This window comes from Nicotiana sylvestris, chromosome 3 (assembly GCF_000393655.2).
Source record: "Nicotiana sylvestris chromosome 3, ASM39365v2, whole genome shotgun sequence".
In the NCBI taxonomy this organism is placed as follows: Eukaryota; Viridiplantae; Streptophyta; class Magnoliopsida; order Solanales; family Solanaceae; genus Nicotiana; species Nicotiana sylvestris.
In genome coordinates, this window is record NC_091059.1 from 186861676 (window position 1) to 186884907 (window position 23232).

Below are 23232 nucleotides of genomic sequence, written 5' to 3' on the forward strand. Positions count from 1 at the left end.
AATAAAAATACAAACTGCGGGGCCCTCAACAATTGGTCATAATAAATACTTAGAATTTGGGATGAGCTGTTTAGTGAATTTCATTGCCTTCCCCAAAGATAATAACGCGTTAGACTCTTTAGACGCGATTTAATAAATCCTACCTTCTTAAACCCGGGTGCACATTTATGTGACCCAAATCCAAATCTCAGCGGAGTTGAAATGTGTCTCTAATCATGGGTACATTGATTGTGACGAGGTTCGAGATGCGTGTCCATGACGTTGCAAATTCCTTTTAAAAATAATAATGAGACGAGCCTCGCCCGAATAAAATACAAAATTGTGGGGCCCTCAGTAAATATTTGCTTTTAAATTGCTTAGACTTCGGGATGGACCGTTTAGCAGAATTCCATGGCCCTACCCAAAGTAGATGATACGCTAGTCGCTTTAGGCGCGCCTTTAATAATTTAATTTCCTTAAACTCGGGTGCACATTGATGTGACCCAAATCCAAATCTCAACGGAGTCAAAGTGTGTCGACGACCATGGGTACATTGATTGTAACGCGGTTCGAGATACATTTTCACAACGTTGCAATTCCTTGTAAAAATAATAATAATAATAATAATTATGAAAGTGGTAAAAAGTTAAAATTTGCACATAAGTTCATATTTGTATAAAATCAGATAATCAAGCCGAATATAACAGTTGAGCGACCGTGCTAGAACCACGGAACTCGGGAATGCCTAACACCTTCTCCCGGGTTAACAGAATTCCTTATCCGGATTTCTGGTGCGCAGACTGTAATATGGAGTCATTCTTTTCCTCGATTCGGGATTAAATTGGTGACTTGGGACACCCTAAATCTCCCAAGTGGCGACTCTGAAATAAATAAATAAATCCGGTTTCGATTGTCCTTTAATTGGAAAAAACTCCTACGCCCCTCGCGGGGACGGAAAAAGGAGGTGTGACACTATCTAGTTGACATTATCACCAATACTAAATTCAAATCAGTTGTCAGATTCATTTCAGACCCTAGATAGTAGGATTCGATTCATCAATTGCTTAAACTTGAATCAAACAGCAACAAAATAAAGGCTAAGGCTATCGATTGACAGGGCATGACACAGCAGGTTTAGGTGACAACCAAAATAGCAGTTGTGATGAAGCAGTTCGATTGACCAAGTAATTCAGAACATTTCAAATGATCAAGCAAAAACAATATGACGAACTGAATATACCCACAGGCTCAGAACTAAGTTCAACTATACCAACAGGCTCGTTTCAACACAACATTTAGGACAGAAACGAAGTAGGAGGGGAAACAGACTAGCATGAACCATGAAATCAAAACCAACATTACACTACTATCATGTTAAATTAATATTTAGGCCTACCGGACTAATCGACGTCACTTATTCAATCGATTACACAAATTATAACACATAACAATTACAGCAAACAGAAGCAATGATAGAATTGGACCAAATAAAAGGTCTACTGAAGATGAACAGAATTAATTAAAAGAAAAGTATAAAAAATCACACAAACTACTAAAACATGCAAAGAGATACAAATAGAACACATGAACAGAGGGAAGGAAAGGAAAAATACCTCTGAATCTTAAGAACAAAAATGACCCAGTCTCGAACCGGACTCGACCTCTTTGAGGTCGAACGAACTTTAATCGAAGTGTTCTCAACCGAGAACACCTTGATTAAGGTCTATTAGACCCCAACCCTTCGTTTAATTGGACAGACCCCAAGGTTCTGGATTTCTAGGGTTCATACAGTCGATTTGGGGTTCATACAGTCGATTTGGATTTCTAAAACCAAAAGAAAAACATGAAATAATTTCAACCAAAGACTAAAAATATTATTAAAGTTCATATGTAGACAATTTTTATTAAAACTCATCCTTTTATAGTGAAAAAAATATTTTTAAAAAAAAAAAAGAAATAATGACATAAAAAATAAGATAAAAGAAAATAAATATTGGAATTTTTTTTAGAAAGATCTAAAAACGAGAAATAAAAGATGACAATAAATTTCTTCTTATGTTTCATCTTTGTTGAGTATAAAAAATTTGAAAGTTAATCTCACCGATTTCAAATATTTCTTTTTCAACTCAAATACATAGATTATAAGATAAGGATATATTCGAATTTTTTTTTTTAATTTACATTATTTGTCGTTTTTAAAAAGTCACTATTACTAACAAACTGATATGATATTCGAATTTGAATTAGAATGCAATTTGAGTAGTTTGCATTGAGGTTAAGCCAAGTATGGTGTCGAAAAATAAACTACTTGATAATTTTAAGACAATATATGCAATATTTTATAATAATTGTCACACCTCCTTTTTCCGCACCCGAGAGGGTGCAAGGGAGTTTTTTCCAATTAAAGGACAATCGAAACGGGATTGGTTTATTTATTTCAGAGTCGCCACTTGGGAGATTTAGGGTGTCCCAAGTCACCAATTTTAATCCCGAATCGAGGAAAAGAATGACTCTATATTATGGTCTGCGTACCAGAAATCCGGATAAGGAATTCTGTTAACCCGGGAGAAGGTGTTAGGCATTCCCGAGTTCCGTGGTTCTAGCACGGTCGCTCAACTGTTATATTCGGCTTATTTATCTGATTTTTAATACAATTATGAACCATGTGCAAATTTTATCTTTTAACCGCTTTATTAATTATTATTATTAGGAATGTGAACGTCGCTTAAAACATGTCTTTGGACTGCGTCACATGAAATGCACCCACAATCCGGAACATATCTTATTTGACGTTTTGGGATTTGGATTTGGGTCGCATGAAATGCACACCCAAGTTTAAGAAAGTAAATTATTAAACACGCGCCTAAAGAAGACTATCGCGTTATTATTTTGCGGAGGCCGTGAAATTCGCTAAACGACCCTCCTGAATTCTAAGTAATTTTAAACAAGTATTTACTGAGGGCCCCGCAATTTGTGTTTTTATTCGGCGAGGCTCATCTCATTCTTATTTTTTAAAAGGAATTTGCAACGTCATGGACATGCATCTCGGGCCACGTCACAATCAATGTGCCCGTGACTAGAGACATATTTCGACTCCGTTGAGATTTGGATTTGGGTCACATAAATGTGCACCCGAGTTTAGGGAGATAACATTATTAAAGGCGCGCCTAAAGCAACTAGCGCATTATTATTTTTGGTAGGGCCGCGGAATTTGCTAAACGGCCCGTCCCAGAATCTAAGTATTTAATACACATATTTTTGTGAAGGCTCCGCAATCTGTACATTTTTATTTGGCGAAGCTCATCTCGTTTTTATTATTTGAGGGCAAACTTAAGGCAACTACGATTTTCTACCAATGAAATCATCCGAGGTTAAACAGAAAAAAAAGCAACGATTCTAACAGGTAATAATATCCATGGTAAAAATGAAAAATCGAATAACCTCGTTCATATGCTCATATTTACTTTAAGCATGCAGTAACTAAACTTAGAATAAACATTTTAACGCAACAACAAAAAATTGCATTGTTGACATTCATAAATATCGAATATTTTTATTTATTGCCTTGAACCATAATATGCAAAATGAATGAAATGAAACAAAGGACGAAGAACACCAACCTTCGAACCTCGACAATCCTAGAACGACAAACAGTGCTTCCTACGGAACTCGAACCGGACTTCACTGAACAAGGAACAACAACGAAAACCCCGGAACACACTCGACGAACCGGACCTCGACTCAACTTTTGGACTTTGGACTGGAACTCGACTTCAACTCGACCTCATTGACGGACCTGTTTGGTGGTGTACGCCTGTGGTTTTGGACTATTCTGGGTAGCAGGTGGTCGTGGGCTGCTGTTTGACGGACGTGCTGAAAACGAACAGCAACGACAATGGCTGCTGCTCGACCAACGTAGCAACGGGGTCTATGATGAAACTAGGAGGAGGAGGGATGGTTGTTCGGAGAGTGGTCGACACTGCTACGGGTGGTTGGTGCCAGTGACGAAGTGAGGGAGTGGGGGGCTGGTTACAGTGGTTTATGGGTAGGGTTTTTCTGGTTAATTGTGGGGTTCGATGGGTAGTGGTCGACGATGAGGCTTGACGATGCAGCAGCGATAGCTGCTGCTTGACGGGCAGCAGCTGGACGATGGAGGGGTCTGTTTAGTGGTGGTGTTTGGGTGGTGGTGAGGAGCTGGTAGGTTCTGGGTTAAGGTCTGAGGGTGGTTTTCGGATATGGTGTTTGGACAGTGACGATGTTGTTGTTGCTCGTCGGGCTGGGTTATGGATGGAGGTTTGACGGACTGGTTTTCGAGACGACGAGGGAGATGGTGTCGTCGAAGCCGGTGGTCGTTTGGACGTGGTTTTGCTGGTTGGAGGTGGGTCGACGGACTGGAGCTGGAGGTTTTTTGCGAGGTTGGTTGACGATGGCGGGGAGGGAGCTGGAGGAAGGTGACGGGGTGGTGTTTGGACTGGTGGTCGTTGACGGAGAGGGAGCTGGGTGAACTGTTTGGGAACTGGTGGGGTTGTGACGGGGTGGTTTGCTGGTTTTTCCCTGCTAGGGTTTGTGCTTCTTCTTCTCAAAGAAGAAGAAGATGAACAGTATTTTTTTGCCAAAATTTTCAAAGTCCTCTTGTCCAATGTGTTTGTCCGTGTTTTGTAATGTTTTGCCAAGAAAAATGAGCCCCACGCGTGGTGGGGTTCAAGGTTTATGTCCCCCACGCGTGGTGGGGTTCCCCATGTGTCCTGGACACGGTTTATTATGGGCTAGGTCCGAAATTAGGCCTAAAACCGGGTAGTTTGAACCTGAATATTATTCTTTTGCCCGGACCCGAGAAATAGGAAAACGTTGCTTAACTAGTCCTATGTAAGCAAAATAACTACCAAAAATAAGACTAGTATTCAAACAAAACTATATATTTTTTAAATATTTTTTCAAGATTTAAAATAGCTACAAAATATTAATAAAACTATTTTTGTAATTTTCGTTTTTTTAAATATTAAGATAAAATATGAAGTAATATTTTTTTTATTTTTCAAAGTTATAATGACTATAAAACATTAGTAGAACTATATTTTTTTGTAATTTTCGAAATTATATAAAGTGCAATTTTTATATTTTTCAAGTTTATGAGAGATACATAAACTAAAATTTATATATATATTTTGTGATTTTTTCTTTTTGCAACAAAATAAGGTAAAATAGTTAAAATAGCTATACTAGACCCAATTTCACATATTCACGCTAAAAATGTGAAAATTCTCGGGGAGGGTCAAAAATCACGTGCTTACAGCTGCCCCTCTTTGACTGGAAACACGAAGAGTTTTCCGACAAAGAACGACTAGACGTGTTTTTGACCCGACCATTACTTGGACGGACTACACTTAAGGAAAGGGAGGGAATGTGACCGAGCCCTGGTATCTGAGCTGCCTACATATCCTTGGTTATACAGGAATCAGGCCACGTGTAGTTCGGGATGAGAGAGATAGTGAAGTGTACCGAGGTGAAGAGCCGATCGAGGTGCCGTTCCGTTGAGGTTCCGGTCCGCGGTCCTGTCATTACAACAAAAATGAAAACTGAAAAAGACTAACTAAGCCTATCAGCTACTAGTTACAAGGATTCCTATCTCTTAAGTCTTCTGAAACTTGGTCTTGAGTCTTGAATGGTGCTTCATACAGACTTTGGATCTGAACCTTGATACTTGCTAGTTGTAGGTGCTAGTTCTTGAGCAGACAACATTTGTTCTCCACTTCCGTAATTTGGGTTCTTTTTCTTTTTTTTCTTTTTTTCTCTTTTTCTTCTTGTTTTTTTTTGTTTTTTGGTGACCAGCTTCTGTTGATCAATCCAGACTGTTGACTTGCATTTTTGGGGCGAGCTTCTTGTTGCTTCTATCTTGGATTGAGTGCTGGGGATTTTTGTTGTAACCTTCTGCTTTCCAGTGGGTCACTGCTTGATCTTGAAAAATGTTTCCCCGTTCTACAGGCGGACTCCTGACTTCTTCTATCTTCGACACGCAACAACCTCCGTTCTACAGGCGGGTCCCTGACAATCAAAACAAACAAAACAAACAAAATTTCCTAACCCAGTTTGTACTGGGAAGATTTGTGAGTCGTTAGCAAAATCGTAACTCACTTACACTACTGATGCAATGATGAGAGTAAACTAAAGACTAGGCTAGGATGTGCATCTCCTATGAGTAAAACCAAAACTCTTGCTAGCAAATGTGTCTGCTAAAATAAAAACCTCAATGACTCAAACTAGAAAGTGTGTCTTCTATGGTTGAATCGGAATGAGCTAAACTAGGAAGTGCGTCTCCTAAGGGTGAAAACTTCAGTGACTAGAACTAGGAAGTGCGTCTCCTATGAATAAAATCTCGATTAGGAAGTGCGTCTCCTACGGGTAAACTTCAAAAAACTGGACTAGGAATTGTGTCTCCTATGGTCGAACTTAAAATGAATCAAACTAGGAAGTGCATCTCCTAAGGGTGAAATCTCAATTCCGGAAGTGTGTCTCCTAAAATAAAGTATAACCTGAAAAAGCCAAACTAGGAAGTGCATCTCCTAAAGTAAAAGTATAACCTGAAAAAGCCAAACTAGGAAGTGCATCTCCTAAAGTAAAAGTATAACCTGAAAAAGCCAAACTAGGAAGTGCGTCTCCTAAAGTAAACTTAATTCAGGAAGTGCGTTTCCTATGCACGAAATTAAACTTAGGAAGTGCGTCTCCTAGGGGTTAAATAGTCTTAGGAAGTGCGTCTCCTATGGGTGAAACCTTAATGATTTTGAACTAGGAAGTGCGTCTCCTATGAATGAAAATAATTTAGGAAATGCGTCTCCTATGCGTGAAATCTTAATTTAGGAAGTGCGTCTCCTATGGGATAAAAGTAAACTTAGGAAGTGCGTCTCCTATGGGCAAAACTAAACTTTAAGGAAGTGCGTCTCCTATTGGGTACAATAAACTTAGGAAGTGCGTCTCCTATTGGTACAATAAACTTAGGAAGTGCGTCTCCTATTGGGGATAACTGTTCTTAGGAAGTGCGTCTCCTACTGGGTGAAACTATTCTTAGGAAGTGCGTCTCCTATTGGTACAATGGATCTAGGAAGTGCGTCTCCTATTGGTACAATGGATCTAGGAAGTGCGTCTCCTATTGGTAAACTTATATTAGGAAGTGCGTCTCCTATTGGTAGAACTGAACTTAGGAAGTGCGTCTCCTATCGGTGAAACTGAACTTAGGAAGTGCGTCTCCTATTGGTGAAATCAACTTAGGAAGTGCATCTCCTACTGGTGAAACTTTTTAGGAAGGAAATGTATGCCTCTGTTATCTGGGCGGGCTCCCAATTTCAACACTTGAAAAAAGACTGAATGTATGCCTCTGTTATCTGGGCGGGCTCCCAACATCAACACTTGAAATAAAAAGACTGAATGTATGCCTCTGTTATCTGGGCGGGCTCCCAACTTCAACACTAAAAATAAAAAGACTGAATGTATGCCTCTATTATCTGGGCGGGCTACCAACTTCAACACTTAAAATAAAAGACTGAATGTATGCCTCTATTATCTGGGCGGGCTCCCAATTTCAACACCTAAAAGTAAAAACTGAAATGTATGCCTCTGTTATCTGGGCGGGCTCCCAATTTCAACACCTAAAAGTAAAAAGACTAAATGTATGCCTCTGTTATCTGGGCGGGCTCCCAACTTCAACACTTAAAAATAAAGACTGAAACCAACATATCCTATTTGAGGGCGGATGAACCTGACAGATCCTATTTGAGGGCGGATGAACCCGACAGATCCTATTTGAGGGCGGATGAACCAGACATATCCTATTTGAGGGCGGATGAACCCAACATATCCTATTTGAGGGCGGATGAACCCGACATATCCTATTTGAGGGCGGATGAACCCGACATATCCTATTTGAGGGCGGATGAACCCGACATATCCTATTTGAGGGCGGATGAACCCGACAGATCCTATTTGAGGGCGGATGAACCCGACATATCCTATTTGAGGGCGGATGAACCCAACATATCCTATTTGAGGGCGGATGAACCCAACAGATCCTATTTGAGGGCGGATGAACCCGACATATCCTATTTGAGGGCGGATGAACCCGACATATCCTATTTGAGGGCGGATGAACCCGACATATCCTATTTGAGGGCGGATGAACCCAACATATCCTATTTGAGGGCGGATGAACCCGACAGATCCTATTTGAGGGCGGATGAACCCGACAGATCCTATTTGAGGGCGGATGAACCCAACATATCCTATTTGAGGGCGGATGAACCCAACAGATCCTATTTGAGGGCGGATGAACCCGACATATCCTATTTGAGGGCGGATGAACCCGACAGATCCTATTTGAGGGCGGATGAACCCGACATATCCTATTTGAGGGCGGATGAACCCAACATATCCTATTTGAGGGCGGATGAACCCGACAGATCCTATTTGAGGGCGGATGAACCCAACATATCCTATTTGAGGGCGGATGAACCCGACAGATCCTATTTGAGGGCGGATGAACCCGACAGATCCTATTTGAGGGCGGATGAACCCGACATATCCTATTTGAGGGCGGATGAACCCAACATATCCTATTTGAGGGCGGATGAACCCGACATATCCTATTTGAGGGCGGATGAACCCGACAGATCCTATTTGAGGGCGGATGAACCCGACAGATCCTATTTGAGGGCGGATGAACCCGACATATCCTATTTGAGGGCGGATGAACCCGACATATCCTGTTTGAGGGCGGATGAACCCAACATATCCTATCTGAGGGCGGATGAACCCAACAGATCCTATTTGAGGGCGGATGAACCCGACAGATCCTTAAGACTTGAAAATGTCTTACCTCGAATACTTGATGGGGATTGGGATGAATTTTCCTTTTCTACCTTCCCCATTTTTATTATTATTCTTTTTTTTCTTTATTCCTTTTTTTGTTTTGTTTTTGCATAGCTTCTTCCTTCAAAGACTACCTCCCTTGATTTACTTACCTGTTGGGGGGTAAAATGTTATCAGCTGGGGGTACCTGACTTGCCAGAAAATTTTCAAAATGGAAGGAAAATTTTCTGCCCCAGTTTGATAATATCCCTTGTGGCACGCAGTTCTGGCATCAATGCCATTTCCTTTACCTGTTTCAAATCAAACAAAATTGTTAGTTTAAAACATGGTGGTTGGTTGTGATACTCCTACTGGGATGGCTTTCCCTTTCTCCTTCCTTGCTCTGCGTTCAACAACTTGTTGGGGATGATCTTATGTGTTGGGGATAATCCCTTCCTGCTGGGGGATATCCCTCTTCTTTTGTGGCATAGCTTGGAAACTGGCATTTCCCCGACCTTTTAGTCTAGTATGGATTTCGCCAAATTATGCTCACTACTCTCCTTGCTCTGTTCATGGGCCTTGGCCTTTGAGGTTTGGTTTTGGCAAGGATATCTCTCTTGACGCTCGTCAATCCTTCTGTCAATTCCCTTTGCTGGGGATATCTTTTTGACACTGGCCTCGCGCTTGTTCCTTGCTGACTATACCATTTGGATATACTAGTCAGATCTCATCTTGGAAAGATGATGGCATATTTTGAAGTCATTTCATACTTGTTCTGACCGGACAGACTCTATTGGGGAAATTTTTTATGAAAGGAGAAAGATAACAGAAACAAAATAAAAGACAAAGGAAACGATGACTCTTTTACAAAAGAAACTATAAATAAAACCCTATCAAATGAAGATACCGACTCTAATGGCCATGACATGCATATGGGGCCTATCCTTTACCGTCAATCATCTTTCAAGATCCTCAATTGGTGATTCCCCATCTGATTCTTAATCTTATTCGACTTGCAGTGCCCGAAGGGTTTTCACTATCAAGTCTCTCTCATTTTTGGCTTTTCTCTCAGCTTTCATCGCCTTATGGTGCCTGTGAAGGTTTTCACCGACAAGACTCTCTCATTTGTATCACCTTTCCAGCTGGGGATTTGGAGTGTCGCCGGTATGACTCTTTCTGCTGGAGATTAGAGTCCTTTCTGCTGTGGAACAGAATGTTATGTTCGCCGGTAAGACTCTTCATTTGTCTGACTTGGCATCTTTTGAAGACTGATCGGAAGGTCTTTCTTTGGACCGTAATGTGGGTTTTGGATAGGCTAAAAAGAAAGGGTATAAAAGGCTCAAAGGATACATTAATTTTGGGTTATTAGTTACAACCATCGGAATTAGATTTATTTACAACAAATGCAACCTCTGCCCCAGTTTCTTGCTTGGGGATATTTTAATTGATTTTTTTTTCTTCAAAACTATGACCGAGCCGTGAAGCGCCTACGTATCCTCTTTGAGGAATCAGGTCAAACGTAGTTCCCAATTCCTCTTTTTCATTTGACTTTTTTTTTGTTACCATTTTCTTTTTTTTTTTCGTTTTGTTGTTTTCTTTTCTTTCTCTTTTTTTTTCTTTTGTTTACCTGCCGCGCTTGCGTAATCTATTCGTTGCTACTAATTCCGAACGAGGGGTATGAAAGGAAAATAAATAAGGCTCAAAAGGGGTTAACGAAGGATAAAGTGTTTGGGTAGCAGAACAAAATGCCTTCGTCATTCCAGTCTTCAAAACATGCCAAGTGCAAACAACACAATTAAACAATAGATTTATAGTCTCTTCCGATGGTGCTGGACTTGACAATTATGTTCAACATATGTTTGTTCATTTGTCACTTCTAAAGCACCGTTGGGCGACACTCTCATTCTCATTATTATGAATGACCCTCATGCCAATTTAGGCGAATCTTTCTTTAACGGTTTTCTTTGTGTTTAACTTGCCCCAGTTCCACATGACTCGGGCTCCAAATAATCTCAAACCGTTCTTATTTCCTTTAAATGCTTTGATCACCTTCCCAGGGTTTTATGATTAACTTTTAAGACTAGGCCCAAACTGGGTGCGCATGTCATGTCCCTAGAATCGGCATTGAACAAAAATGATAAAATGACTAAACAAAAAGATGACTGGGAATAATCAAAGACCAGATTTTGCATTAGACTACCGGCGAAATGGTTTGAATAATAAAACAAACAAAACAACCAGAATAAAATCCTAACACAAACTGGACAAAATTTAAACAAACTGCTATGACAAAATGGAAAGATAAGAAGGTTTGACACAGGACAAAATCCAAATTACAACCTTAATAATCCGGACAACAGAAATGACAACAAAATAAGCCACCACAAGCTTCTCTCTTGCTAACCAAGGAACGGAGCGTCCTCCCACTTTATCAAACTTGGCATCTTAGCCACTGAGCTTTGCATTAGTATTGCCGAGACCATTACCAGCTTCAACCTCATCAACCTCCGTCGGCAAATTCTCGAGGAGGTTCGAGTGCTCCATGTCACTGTTATTAATCGCAACCCGCCCTTCTCGGATCATTTTCTCTACTTCCCTTCTCCAGCTATGACAGCTCTCAATGTTGTGCCCTATGACATTGGAGTGGTAGGCGCATCGTGCTGCCGGATCAAAGCTCCTTGCAAGCGGATTTATAGTACATGCGGGGAGTGGCTCAATCGAACCAGCATGCCTTAGCCTTTCAAACAGACTGGCATAAGATACCCCGATGGGGGTGAGAGCCTTTCCTCGTTTCAGCAACCTCTTCATTCTTGCATGTTGACAGGGCCGGAAACCTGATCCAGGTGGCTTTTGGTAGGCTTGTGTAGGTGGGTAGGCATTTTGTGGAGCCGGGTGCCTGGAAAGTGAAGTATGGCGGGGAAAGAAGTGGTGTTGGGGAGCGGAGAAGCATTGAGGAGTGATGGAGCTACTCGGGTAGCTAGGAAGGCTGCCATAAGTGGGTTGGGATGAAGAGTATGGGGGATCTTCCATTATGGTGTTGGGTGCTTGGGAAATGACCGAGCTCAAGAGACTTGGCGGTGGAGGGGGTGGTGCTTTTCCCGTTATCCATGCCTGATACATGTCTGCCACATGCTGTCTCAGCATTCTCACTTCTTCTACCAACCCGCTGTTCCGTTCGATCAATTGTTGTCGGTCATCAGTACCGACCCACTCGGTTCTGCGGTTCTGAGCCATTGTCCTTTGATTTTTCTTTGCAGGGAGGAGTTACCACAACCAACCACTTTCTATATATGGACACATCAAAGGGAAGTCATCACGTTAGTGTTAGGGCATTGGACAGACAATCATATATCAGAGATACAATGTACCTAAGCAGTTAGACAATTGTGCCCCCTGAAAATCTTCCACACTCTCTTTTATTTATTTATTATTATATTTTTTTATTTTTTTTTATTTTAGTGGTGGTCGAATCTTATGGAGATTGCCTACGTATCACGTCCCTGCGTGAATCAGACCTTGCGTAGTTCGGACCAATAAAAGATAAACAATACTAATCATTTTTTCAATTTACATATTAAAATAAACTGAAAAAAAATCAAACAAACCACATATTCTAATTAAAGATTTATCAACTCAAAAACAAAAGGCTAGCTCCCTTTCTCTGTTCGACAAATGCAACCAAATGGTTATTTTTGCAAATGTGGCCCCTTCCAAATTTACATGAATTTTGAGGCCGAGGAGGATTATTTTATGACGCTTTACAAACTTGTCCATTCTTTTACGAAAATAACCTTTCGACAACTGAAAGATACTCTAAGGCTATTTCGGCAAGAACGGTTTAAGACGCGGCCGAAGCTGGCTCGGCTTATTATGACAAAATTTGAATGGTATTCACCTGACCGCCGACTCTTTGTTTTTTTTTTCAAATTATAATAAAAACCTGTGTTGCAAAACACGGCCCTTCAGCGTCTCGGGGACGAAGCTTTTTTAAGGCTGTGTGGGTCCATATCTCAAAATGACCCAAAGGTGGCTGTTTATGCCAAGTCAGCCTTCCGGCGTCCCTTTCGGGAACATTCGGCTATTTATGACAAAACAGCATCACCTGACTTATTTATAACTCTTTTTTCATCGTTTTTCAAATTAGAAAAGTCAATATTGCAAACACGGCCTTTCAACGTCTCGGGGACGAAGATTTTTAGGTTGTGGGGATCAAATGGACCAAGTCTTAAAAATGAACCAAAAGTGGCTGTTTATGCAAAGTCAGCCTTCCGGCGTCCCTTTCGGGAACATTCGGATATGTCTTGATAAAACAGCGTCACCCGACTTCTTTATGAAATTTGACATATATATTTTTGCTATTTTTTTTGTAAAAGGGGAAGTTGGACATCACCCGACTTATTTATGAATAAAAACTTGACATGTTTTTTTTTATTATTATTTGTTTTTGGGTTTTTAGCAAAAAAAGGGGGTTGGACCCGATGAGGGTTGCCTACGTATCTCACATCCGGTGAGAATCAAACCCGCGTAGTTCGGGCAAAAGAACTACTTTAAAAGAAGAAAGGAAGCATTTTTTTTGATTGATTTTCTTTTTAAAAGAAACACTTCTAAGATATATTTTTTTGAATTTTCATTTGCCTTTTTTCTTTATTCTAAAGAAGAAGAAGAAAATATTTTTTCGGAATTTTGCTTTTAATAAAAGAAATGCTTCTCAAAATGTTTTTTTTTTTTATCTTGAATTTTCTTTTCAATTTTGAAAAAGAATCAAAATATTTTCGGATTTGTTTTTTTTTATTTTATATTATATTATTTTTTTAAAACAATTAGAAAGACTTCCTAGAGAAGCCAATAATGGAGAAAATATTTTTGGATTATTTTAATTTTGTCATTTTCATAAACAAATAAATAACACATATTTTAAAAACAAGACTCTTTTTTCATTTTTATGGCAAGACAAACAATTTCCTTTTCTATTAATGCTTTTTTTTTTAATAAAACAAACTAATAAGACATATTTTTTATTTTATATTCTCAAAATTTCGGCAGAGTTTCGACACTACTTGGACATTTGTTTTTTTTTCTTTCTAAAAATAAGTAGTTATATCTCTACACTGCCATTTCCTCATCTTTTCACGACTTTCTAATTTGTGGAAAATGATGACAACGCACAAAATCTTTTGAATTTTCATGCCTTGTTTTTATATGTATTTTTTTTTATATTTATTGTTATTTTCAAAATGTGGCATGGGAAACATAAGGATTTCCAAGACATCTTGGATTTCGCAAATGTTCCCCATGCGCTTTTTCCAACATATGAAGCGTGGGGGACATATGGGAATTCCAAGACTTCTTGGATTCCACAAATGTTCCCCATGTGTTTTCCCAAAAAGCAAGCGTGGGGGACATAGGGAATTCCAAGGCTTCTTGGATTCCACAAATGTTCCCCATGCTTTGATTAAAATAACATCATGCTGGAAATGACCAAATGACTCATTCGCCCTTGACTGAATACAACATGTAGCACATAGGATGCCATAAGATGGTCTATTATTTTCAGGTTGCTTGTCCTAGACGGACCCAACCCCTGTGTTGAGTCCCCTAAGTCAAATGCACATGATGCAAATAAACGTTCCTACTAGGGATCCGGCATGTGGCTTTGTTATACTAGGTTCAGAACCTGGGTGTTTGTTCTAGACCTGGCTTACCCGAGCGGACAGCTCGAGCCGAGGGGGGGCAGCGTACCGGGAATACAGAAGCTTCACCGGCTTAGCAACTTATCCGAACCTCGTTCTAAATTGGGATTTGACACTATACAGAAAAGAAGTCATACGAAGTATGCCCTTCTTCATGATTTAGAAGACTCAGAAAGTATAGGGGTTTCGGCACAGTTTATATACAGTTCACGTAATATCAAAGCAGTAAAAGCAGCATTTAGCACATTAGGCTCAAACATGTAAAAATCAGATAATAAATAAAGTCAAATAATAACAATTATTCTAAGCTCGAATTCTTAACCCTGAACCAGTGGTTCTGGGTTTAGTTCCCCAGCAGAGTCGCCAGAGCTGTCACACCTCCTTTTTCCGCACCCGAGGGGGTGCAAGGGGAGTTTTTTCCAATTAAAGGACAATCGAAACGGGATTTGTCTATTTTATTTCAGAGTCGCCACTTGGGAGATTTAGGGTGTCCCAAGTCACCAATTTTAATCCCGAATCGAGGAAAAGAATGACTCTATATTATGGTCTGCGTACCAGAAATCCGGATAAGGAATTCTGTTAACCCGGGAGAAGGTGTTAGGCATTCCCGAGTTCCGTGGTTCTAGCACGGTCGCTCAACTGTTATATTCGGCTTATTTATCTGATTTTTAATACAATTATGAACCATGTGCAAATTTTATCTTTTAACCGCTTTATTAATTATTATTATTAGGAATGTGAACGTCGCTTAAAACATGTCTTTGGACTGCGTCACATGAAATGCACCCACAATCCGGAACATATCTTATTTGACGTTTTGGGATTTGGATTTGGGTCGCATGAAATGCACACCCAAGTTTAAGAAAGTAAATTATTAAACACGCGCCTAAAGAAGACTATCGCGTTATTATTTTGCGGAGGCCGTGAAATTCGCTAAACGACCCTCCTGAATTCTAAGTAATTTTAAACAAGTATTTACTGAGGGCCCCGCAATTTGTGTTTTTATTCGGCGAGGCTCATCTCATTCTTATTTTTTAAAAGGAATTTGCAACGTCATGGACATGCATCTCGGGCCACGTCACAATCAATGTGCCCGTGACTAGAGACATATTTCGACTCCGTTGAGATTTGGATTTGGGTCACATAAATGTGCACCCGAGTTTAGGGAGATAACATTATTAAAGGCGCGCCTAAAGCAACTAGCGCATTATTATTTTTGGTAGGGCCGCGGAATTTGCTAAACGGCCCGTCCCAGAATCTAAGTATGTAATACACATATTTTTGTGAAGGCTCCGCAATCTGTATATTTTTATTTGGCGAAGCTCATCTCGTTTTTATTATTTGAGGGCAAACTTAAGGCAACTACGATTTTCTACCAATGAAATCATCCGAGGTTAAACAGAAAAAAAAGCAACGATTCTAACAGGTAATAATATCCATGGTAAAAATGAAAAATCGAATAACCTCGTTCATATGCTCACATTTACTTTAAGCATGCAGTAACTAAACTTAGAATAAACATTTTAACGCAACAACAAAAAATTGCATTGTTGACATTCATAAATATCGAATATTTTCATTTATTGCCTTGAACCATAATATGCAAAATGAATGAAATGAAACAAAGGACGAAGAACACCAACCTTCGAACCTCGACAATCCTAGAACGACAAACAGTGCTTCCTACGGAACTCGAACCGGACTTCACTGAACAAGGAACAACAACGAAAACCCCGGAACACACTCGACGAACCGGACCTCGACTCAACTTTTGGACTTTGGACTGGAACTCGACTTCAACTCGACCTCACTGACGGACCTGTTTGGTGGTGTACGCCGGTGGTTTTGGACGATGCTGGGTAGCAGGTGGTCGTGGGCTGCTGTTTGACGGACGTGCTGAAAACGAACAGCAACGACAATGGCTGCTGCTCGACCAACGTAGCAACGGGGTCTACGATGAAACTAGGAGGAGGAGGGATGGTTGTTCGGAGAGTGGTCGACGCTGCTACGGGTGGTTGGTGCCAGTGACGACGTGAGGGAGTGGGGGGCTGGTTACAGTGGTTTATGGGTAGGGTTTTTCTGGTTAATTGTGGGGTTCGATGGGTAGTGGTCGACGATGAGGCTTGACGATGCAGCAGCGATAGCTGCTGCTTGACGGGCAGCAGCTGGACGATGGAGGGGTCTGTTTAGTGGTGGTGTTTGGGTGGTGGTGAGGAGCTGGTGGGTTCTGGGTTAAGGTCTGAGGGTGGTTTTCGGATATGGTGTTTGGACAGTGACGATGTTGTTGCTGCTCGTCGGGCTGGGTTATGGTGGAGGTTTGACGGACTGGTTTTCGAGACGACGAGGGAGATGGTGTCGTCGAAGCCGGTGGTCGTTTGGACGTGGTTTTGCTGGTTGGAGGTGGGTCGACGGACTGGAGCTGGAGGTTTTTTGCGAGGTTGGTTGACGATGGCGGAGAGGGAGCTGGGTGAACTGTTTGGGAACTGGTGGGGTTGTGACGGGGTGGTTTGCTGGTTTTTCCCTGCTAGGGTTTGTGCTTCTTCTTCTCAAAGAAGAAGAAGATGAACAGTATTTTTTTGCCAAAATTTTCAAAGTCCTCTTGTCCAATGTGTTTGTCCGTGTTTTGTAATGTTTTGCCAAGAAAAATGAGCCCCACGCGTGGTGGGGTTCAAGGTTTATGTCCCCACGCGTGGTGGGGTTCCCCATGTGTCCTGGACACGGTTTATTATGGGCTAGGTCCGAAATTAGGCCTAAAACCGGGTAGTTTGAACCTGAATATTATTCTTTTGCTCGGACCCGAGAAATGGGAAAACGTTGCTTAACTAGTCCTATGTAAGCAAAATAACTACCAAAAATAAGACTAGTATTCAAACAAAACTATATATTTTTTAAATATTTTTTCAAGATTTAAAATAGCTACAAAATATTAATAAAACTATTTTTGTAATTTTCGTTTTTTTAAATAATATTAAGATAAAATATGAAGTAATATTTTTTGTATTTTTCAAAGTTAAAATGACTATAAAACATTAGTAGAACTATATTTTTTTGTAATTTTCGAAATTATATAAAGTACAAAAATAAAGTGCAATTTTTATATTTTTCAAGTTTATGAGAGATACATAAACTAAAATTTATATATATATTTTTTTGAAATTTTTCTTTTTGCAACGAAAATAAAGTAAAAATAGTTAAAATAGCTATACTATACCCAATTTCACATATTCACGCCAAAAACGTGAAAATTCTCGGGGAGGGTCAAAAATCACGTGCTTACAATAATAATCAACTAATTTAACATCTAATGATTCAAAGAACAAAATTTTTGTATATATAGGATATTAAAAATTCAAATTCTGGGGCTAGAGATATCGATATACTTAAAGTGGATTCATACTGAAATAAATTCGGCCAAAGAATCATTTAAATTTTTAGATAGCCGATAAACGTGAATTTTAAATTAAGGATAATATCTTCAATTGCATCATTATAAAGATAATATATATATATATATATATATATATATATATATATATATATATAAGCTTTAGAAATTGAAATTTCAAAATAGAAATATTTTTAGTTACTACGAGAATATGATTAATTAGTGCAATGACACCTATGAGTTACTATTTCACTTTGTGGCTATTTTTAGATTCCAATGACACCTATGAGAATAGTGCAAAAATAAAATTATCACTACGAGAATTGAGAAAATGTTAGTCTTTTTTCATGTAGTGTTTCTTAATTAATATATGACGATTATCTATAATTATTTAGAAGGTTTAAATGTTAAAGTTATTTACATATAATTCAAATAACTCAGATATTTAACACGGTTAGTGTCAAATATCAAAATGGAGTAAACAAATTCCCTAGCTAAAGAATTTTTTATATTTTTGGATAGCTAATTAAAATGGTTTGAACTAAGAATAACATTTTCAATTACATTATTATACAAAAAAATAATTATTGAAAAATAATGTTTTAGAAACTGAAATTTTGAGTAAGAAATATTTTTTAAGAGATATCAACACACCAAATAAGAGTTCAAGTAGTAATAAAAGAGTTAAGTCTTATCCAAAAAGTTATTCATTGTCTCAACATTTGATTGTTTTGCCATAAATATGATTAATTATTTTGCTTCCTGATTATTTTTAGGATCCAATGACACCGGCAAGAATGGTATCAAAAATTTTTTAGAAGAAATGGTTAATTTTTTTCATATAGTTAATATCCAAGGATTATCTATATTTACGAAGAAAGTGTAAATTTTAAGATTATTTACATATAATCTAAATAACTTTAATATTTGACATGATTAGTGTGCGCGCATCCGTGCGGTTACTAATACTAGTAACCTATTAAAAAAGGTTCTATTATTATGGTTGCCTTAGTTCTCCAAACCAACCCACCATTTATTTGGTTACCTTATTTTAAAGTTTCCCCTTTCTGACTTTGGCTGCATATAAAATCAGAAATAAATAGAGCAATGAACAGTTTTCCGTGAACACTAATAAGTCACCGAGAGATGATCATGAATGGTGGGTGACATTGGTCCCAAAAGAAATGTCTAATTAATTGGAAGGTTACTATTATGGCTAGCCTTATTAGCAGCTTAGTAATGGAAGGGCAGCAAACGAATATGGTTTTGTCGCTTTTGGACATAGTTGGTTTGCACAACGCATGATTATCCTTTTTGTCCTATGCATTGTCCTATTTTGCTCATGCCGATATCTTGTTTCCTTCTATAAGCTGTTTTCTTTTTCTTTGCAACCGTGCAAAAGTCACCTAACCCAACTTTGCGAATTCAAGATTTAAATACGAGTAAAAGAATAATTATCGTTCCACCACACCATTTAACGGGCTTTCCTTTCTACTTCAATTGCACCAAGTGTAAAATAAGTAGTAGGAATTAAGCAAGTTCCCACTTTTATATTTGACCTTCTTAGGCTTTTATGTTCAAATTGAACTCACCCTCAACATAATAAAAACATCCAACATTTGTACAAAGCATTTCGCAATATTACTAATATAATGCTACAAAGAAACCAAACATAAGATATGAGATATACTTCATCAAAACTCTTGGTCGAACTCAGCAACCTTTAATTGCCAGGGCAACCAACCAACTCCCAAGTCTTCACCTTTTCAAACTTCCTTATCAACATACTTAATAAACACAGTAGTTGCTTATGATCAAGAACTAAAATAGGAGAGTAGAGAGCACTCTCCTCTTCTTATACATATTCTTTTCACAAGATATCCAAGATTTGGTAGCTCTAAGGACCCATATTAATCCTCAAGAACAGACACTTAATTCCCAAAATGTTAAAGTTCTTTCATCACAGAGGCTCCTGCATTGTTACAACTATTGGACTTTTCACCTCATGCTTCCCATCTGACCAAACTAATGAACCACTTTTCACTATTGAACTCCCTGGTGATAACTTCACTGCTTCAGCTTGTACTCTAACCAGAAAATTAAGCTTCTGTCCCACTCTCCTAAACATCAATTTCTCCGGCTCCACTGTCACCACCATACCCCGTGGCGGCTTCACTGTCACCTTGTACACAGAATATGGATCGCCGACGTTTGTCACAGACCTAATGAAGTGAGTGGACAACTTGTGTTTTCCATATTCTTGAAACACAGCTGAAAGCGAAGGGTAATTCAAATTACCTACATGGCCTGCTCTTTTTGCCCCGCTACAATCTGAATATTTCCTTGTAACAACTTGAACATTCTTGGTTGTGTAATTTGAATTGCACAAGAAATCGACGTAGTCATATGAAGTTAAGTCGTAAATCAAACCAGGGTCCATTGCATTTTGAGGATGCACATGTCCTGCCCCAAAATCCATCACCGTCGATGAATTCCCAGTAGATTCATCCATCATAATTTGACCTCGATTATCCACTGTATATGCAGTTGTCATCAATGCCGATCTTATAGCTGCTGGGCTCCATCCCGGATGCGCCGCCTTCAACAATGCTGCCAGCCCAGATACATGTGGGCACGCCATGGAGGTCCCGCTCAAAATGTTGAACTCTGTTCTCCGTTTATCCGACGGAATCCCACTCGGCCCGACGCCATCAGGCCAAGCTGCGAGAATATTCAATCCAGGTGCAATTACGTCGGGCTTTAGAATTTCCGGTGTTTCAGGATTTGGGCCTCGGGCTGAAAATGACGCTACTACTGGAGCTGGTTTCACATTTACAATTGTGCCTCTGAACAGAATCGTCGCCGTTGGGGGTGACTTGGACTTTGACGCTGTAGATATGTACTTCCTTATTTCGTCTCCGGCGGAAGCTCCAACTGACGTTGCCGGTAACACGTGGCAATCAGCCACTAATCCTTCCCCATCGAAAACTCCATTGGCTAATATCATCCCTATTCCACCTGCTTTCTTCACCACTTCGCCTTTTACAGCTCTCGAATTAACGCCTCTGTCACATAACACAACTTTGCCTTGAACGTCATTAGGGTTTAATGAACCTTCCAAACACAATGAAGACGAATATCCATCACTACCTTCACTCCCGGCGTAAATTAGCGGGTAGAGTTTGTGAGGAGCTAACGACGGGCCACCATAGATGCTCACTCCGGGAACTATTTTCCCGTTTCCAAGTTTCACATCTGCCGGGAAATCACGGTCGATTGTTCCGGCACCGACGGTGGTGACCCAAGGAGCTACATTAGTTACTGTGAGGCCTCCTGGCCCGCCGTTTCCGGCGGAAGCAGAGACGAAGATTCCGGCATCATTAGCAGCGAAGGCGGCAATGGCGATTGCGTCGAGGTTATACGGTACCACAACGCCACCAACACTAAAAGAGATGACGTCAACACCATCAGCAACGGCGGAATCAAAAGCAGCAAGAATATCAGCGTCGTAGCAGCCTGAAGCCCAGCACACTTTGTAAGCAGCTAAACGAGCTTTTGGAGCCATTCCAGCAGCAACACCACGCGCGTAACCGAGAGTAGACGCAGGAAAAACATACCTCCCTGCTGCAATTGAGGCTGTATGGGTCCCATGCCCATCGGAGTCCCTAGGAGATCGATGCTCCACAGTTTCGTTCATTTTCCCATTCGTAGCCTCATATCCCTTGGAAAAATATCTCACTCCGGTTGCATGAAGTCGCCGGAAAGTCTTTGCCAGCCACGCATTCGCCTTTCCATTTCGCCGGAACAGGACTAAGATCATGATCATTAAAGCTCTTTCTCTCCGGCCAGATCCCTGTATCAATTACTCCGATTACAAGGTCCGAACCAAAATCCGATTCCTTAAGCAGCCCAGCACTGTCCGTACTAGTCAAGCCTAGAAATTCAGGGGACCTCGTGGTTTGCACGTGCCTAACTTGTTCAGGTATAAGAGCAAGAACCCCAGGTAATGCCTCAAGTTTTTTAGCATCCGAAATCAATAATTTAGCAGAAAAGCCATGAAAAACATTACTGTAAGTGTGAATAATACGATTTTCTGACGCAACCCCACCTGGTTCTAGCGAGTGGGTATTTGTAGAGAGGGATCTAAGAGCCGATTCATACCAGTGCTCATGGGTTGGAAATATCGAAGGTTTTGCATCGTGTTGAACGTGAACTATAAAAGTTTTTGGGTTATCCACAGTTGATGAAACTGAAACTGTAATTGCGAAAAAAGAAAGGAAAAAGTAAAGAAAGGAAAATGCCATGAGAGAACCTGTGGAGCTGCAGAAAATAGGCGGCAAGTATAATAATAATGGAGTGAAGCTTCATATAAGAAGAAGAAGAAGAGTGAAAGAGCAAGTGGTTACAGTACAATATAGAGAAAAAAGAGGGAAGTGTGATACTAATACAGAAGCTGAGGTGTTGAGAATGAGTGGATAAATTGGATGTAAGTGAAAGTCATGTTTTTAAATAGACAATTTTTAGACTTTCTTTTACTTTTTGGTAGGGGGAGAAAATTAAACTTAGCACCAGCTGTATTTTATTATCAGGTAAAAAGGGTCAAATATATCCTTTCATTTTCAAATATTGTCTATATTTAACTCTCGTTATATTATCTTTGGTCAAATTTATTCTTATCGTTATATTATTTTCCCAAATTTACTTTTACAATCAGCAAATTTTTAAAAATTACCCCTCAATCTGTCATGTGATCCAAAATCTCCCAAATCATTTTAATTAAGTTATTGATTCTTCTTCTTAGTCCACTATTTTCGAAATAATTGGCATTTATGTACTTTCTGAATTGAAAAAAAATATTAAATAATACTACTGTTAATAAAGAAAGTATAGTAAATTAAAAATTTTAAATTAGGTTGCTTTTCTAAATTCTAAAAATGTTTATAACATCCCAACTTTAATGAATTCGTTGCACCAAATGTACGGGGACTTTGCAACTATTAGTGATTGAAGTTGAAGTTCCTCGGAAACTTTATATTGTCGAATTCAACTTTGCTTTAATTAAATGCATACACATTGTATACTCTTAAGTTAGTCGATCGGACTCTATACTAACCATACAGTGACAAAATATATTTGAATATACATGTACATACATGATGATCAGCTGCATATAATTCACAATGAATAGATCCACTGAATTCTACAGTGTGTATATGATTGAAAAATAAATAAAATTTTAAACCAATTCCAAACCCATTATTAAGAGACGTGGGTGCATTGGTAATTAAAAATTTTCATGAATAATTTATATAGTCTAGTAACTTTAGCATTGGCAATAGTAAT

The 23232-nt window shown here is 39.4% G+C and overlaps 1 protein-coding gene across 1 annotated transcript; it reads right to left on the minus strand.

Annotated features, from left to right (window-relative positions):
- Positions 1–19401: 19401 nt before the first annotated feature.
- LOC104232109 (subtilisin-like protease SBT1.5) lies at positions 19402–22353 on the minus strand. The gene is given in 2 exon segments (XM_070171273.1): positions 19402–21632; positions 21634–22353. Coding segments are annotated over 2 exon segments (2343 nt in total). The 5' UTR covers positions 22194–22353; the 3' UTR covers positions 19402–19849.
- Positions 22354–23232: the final 879 nt, after the last annotated feature.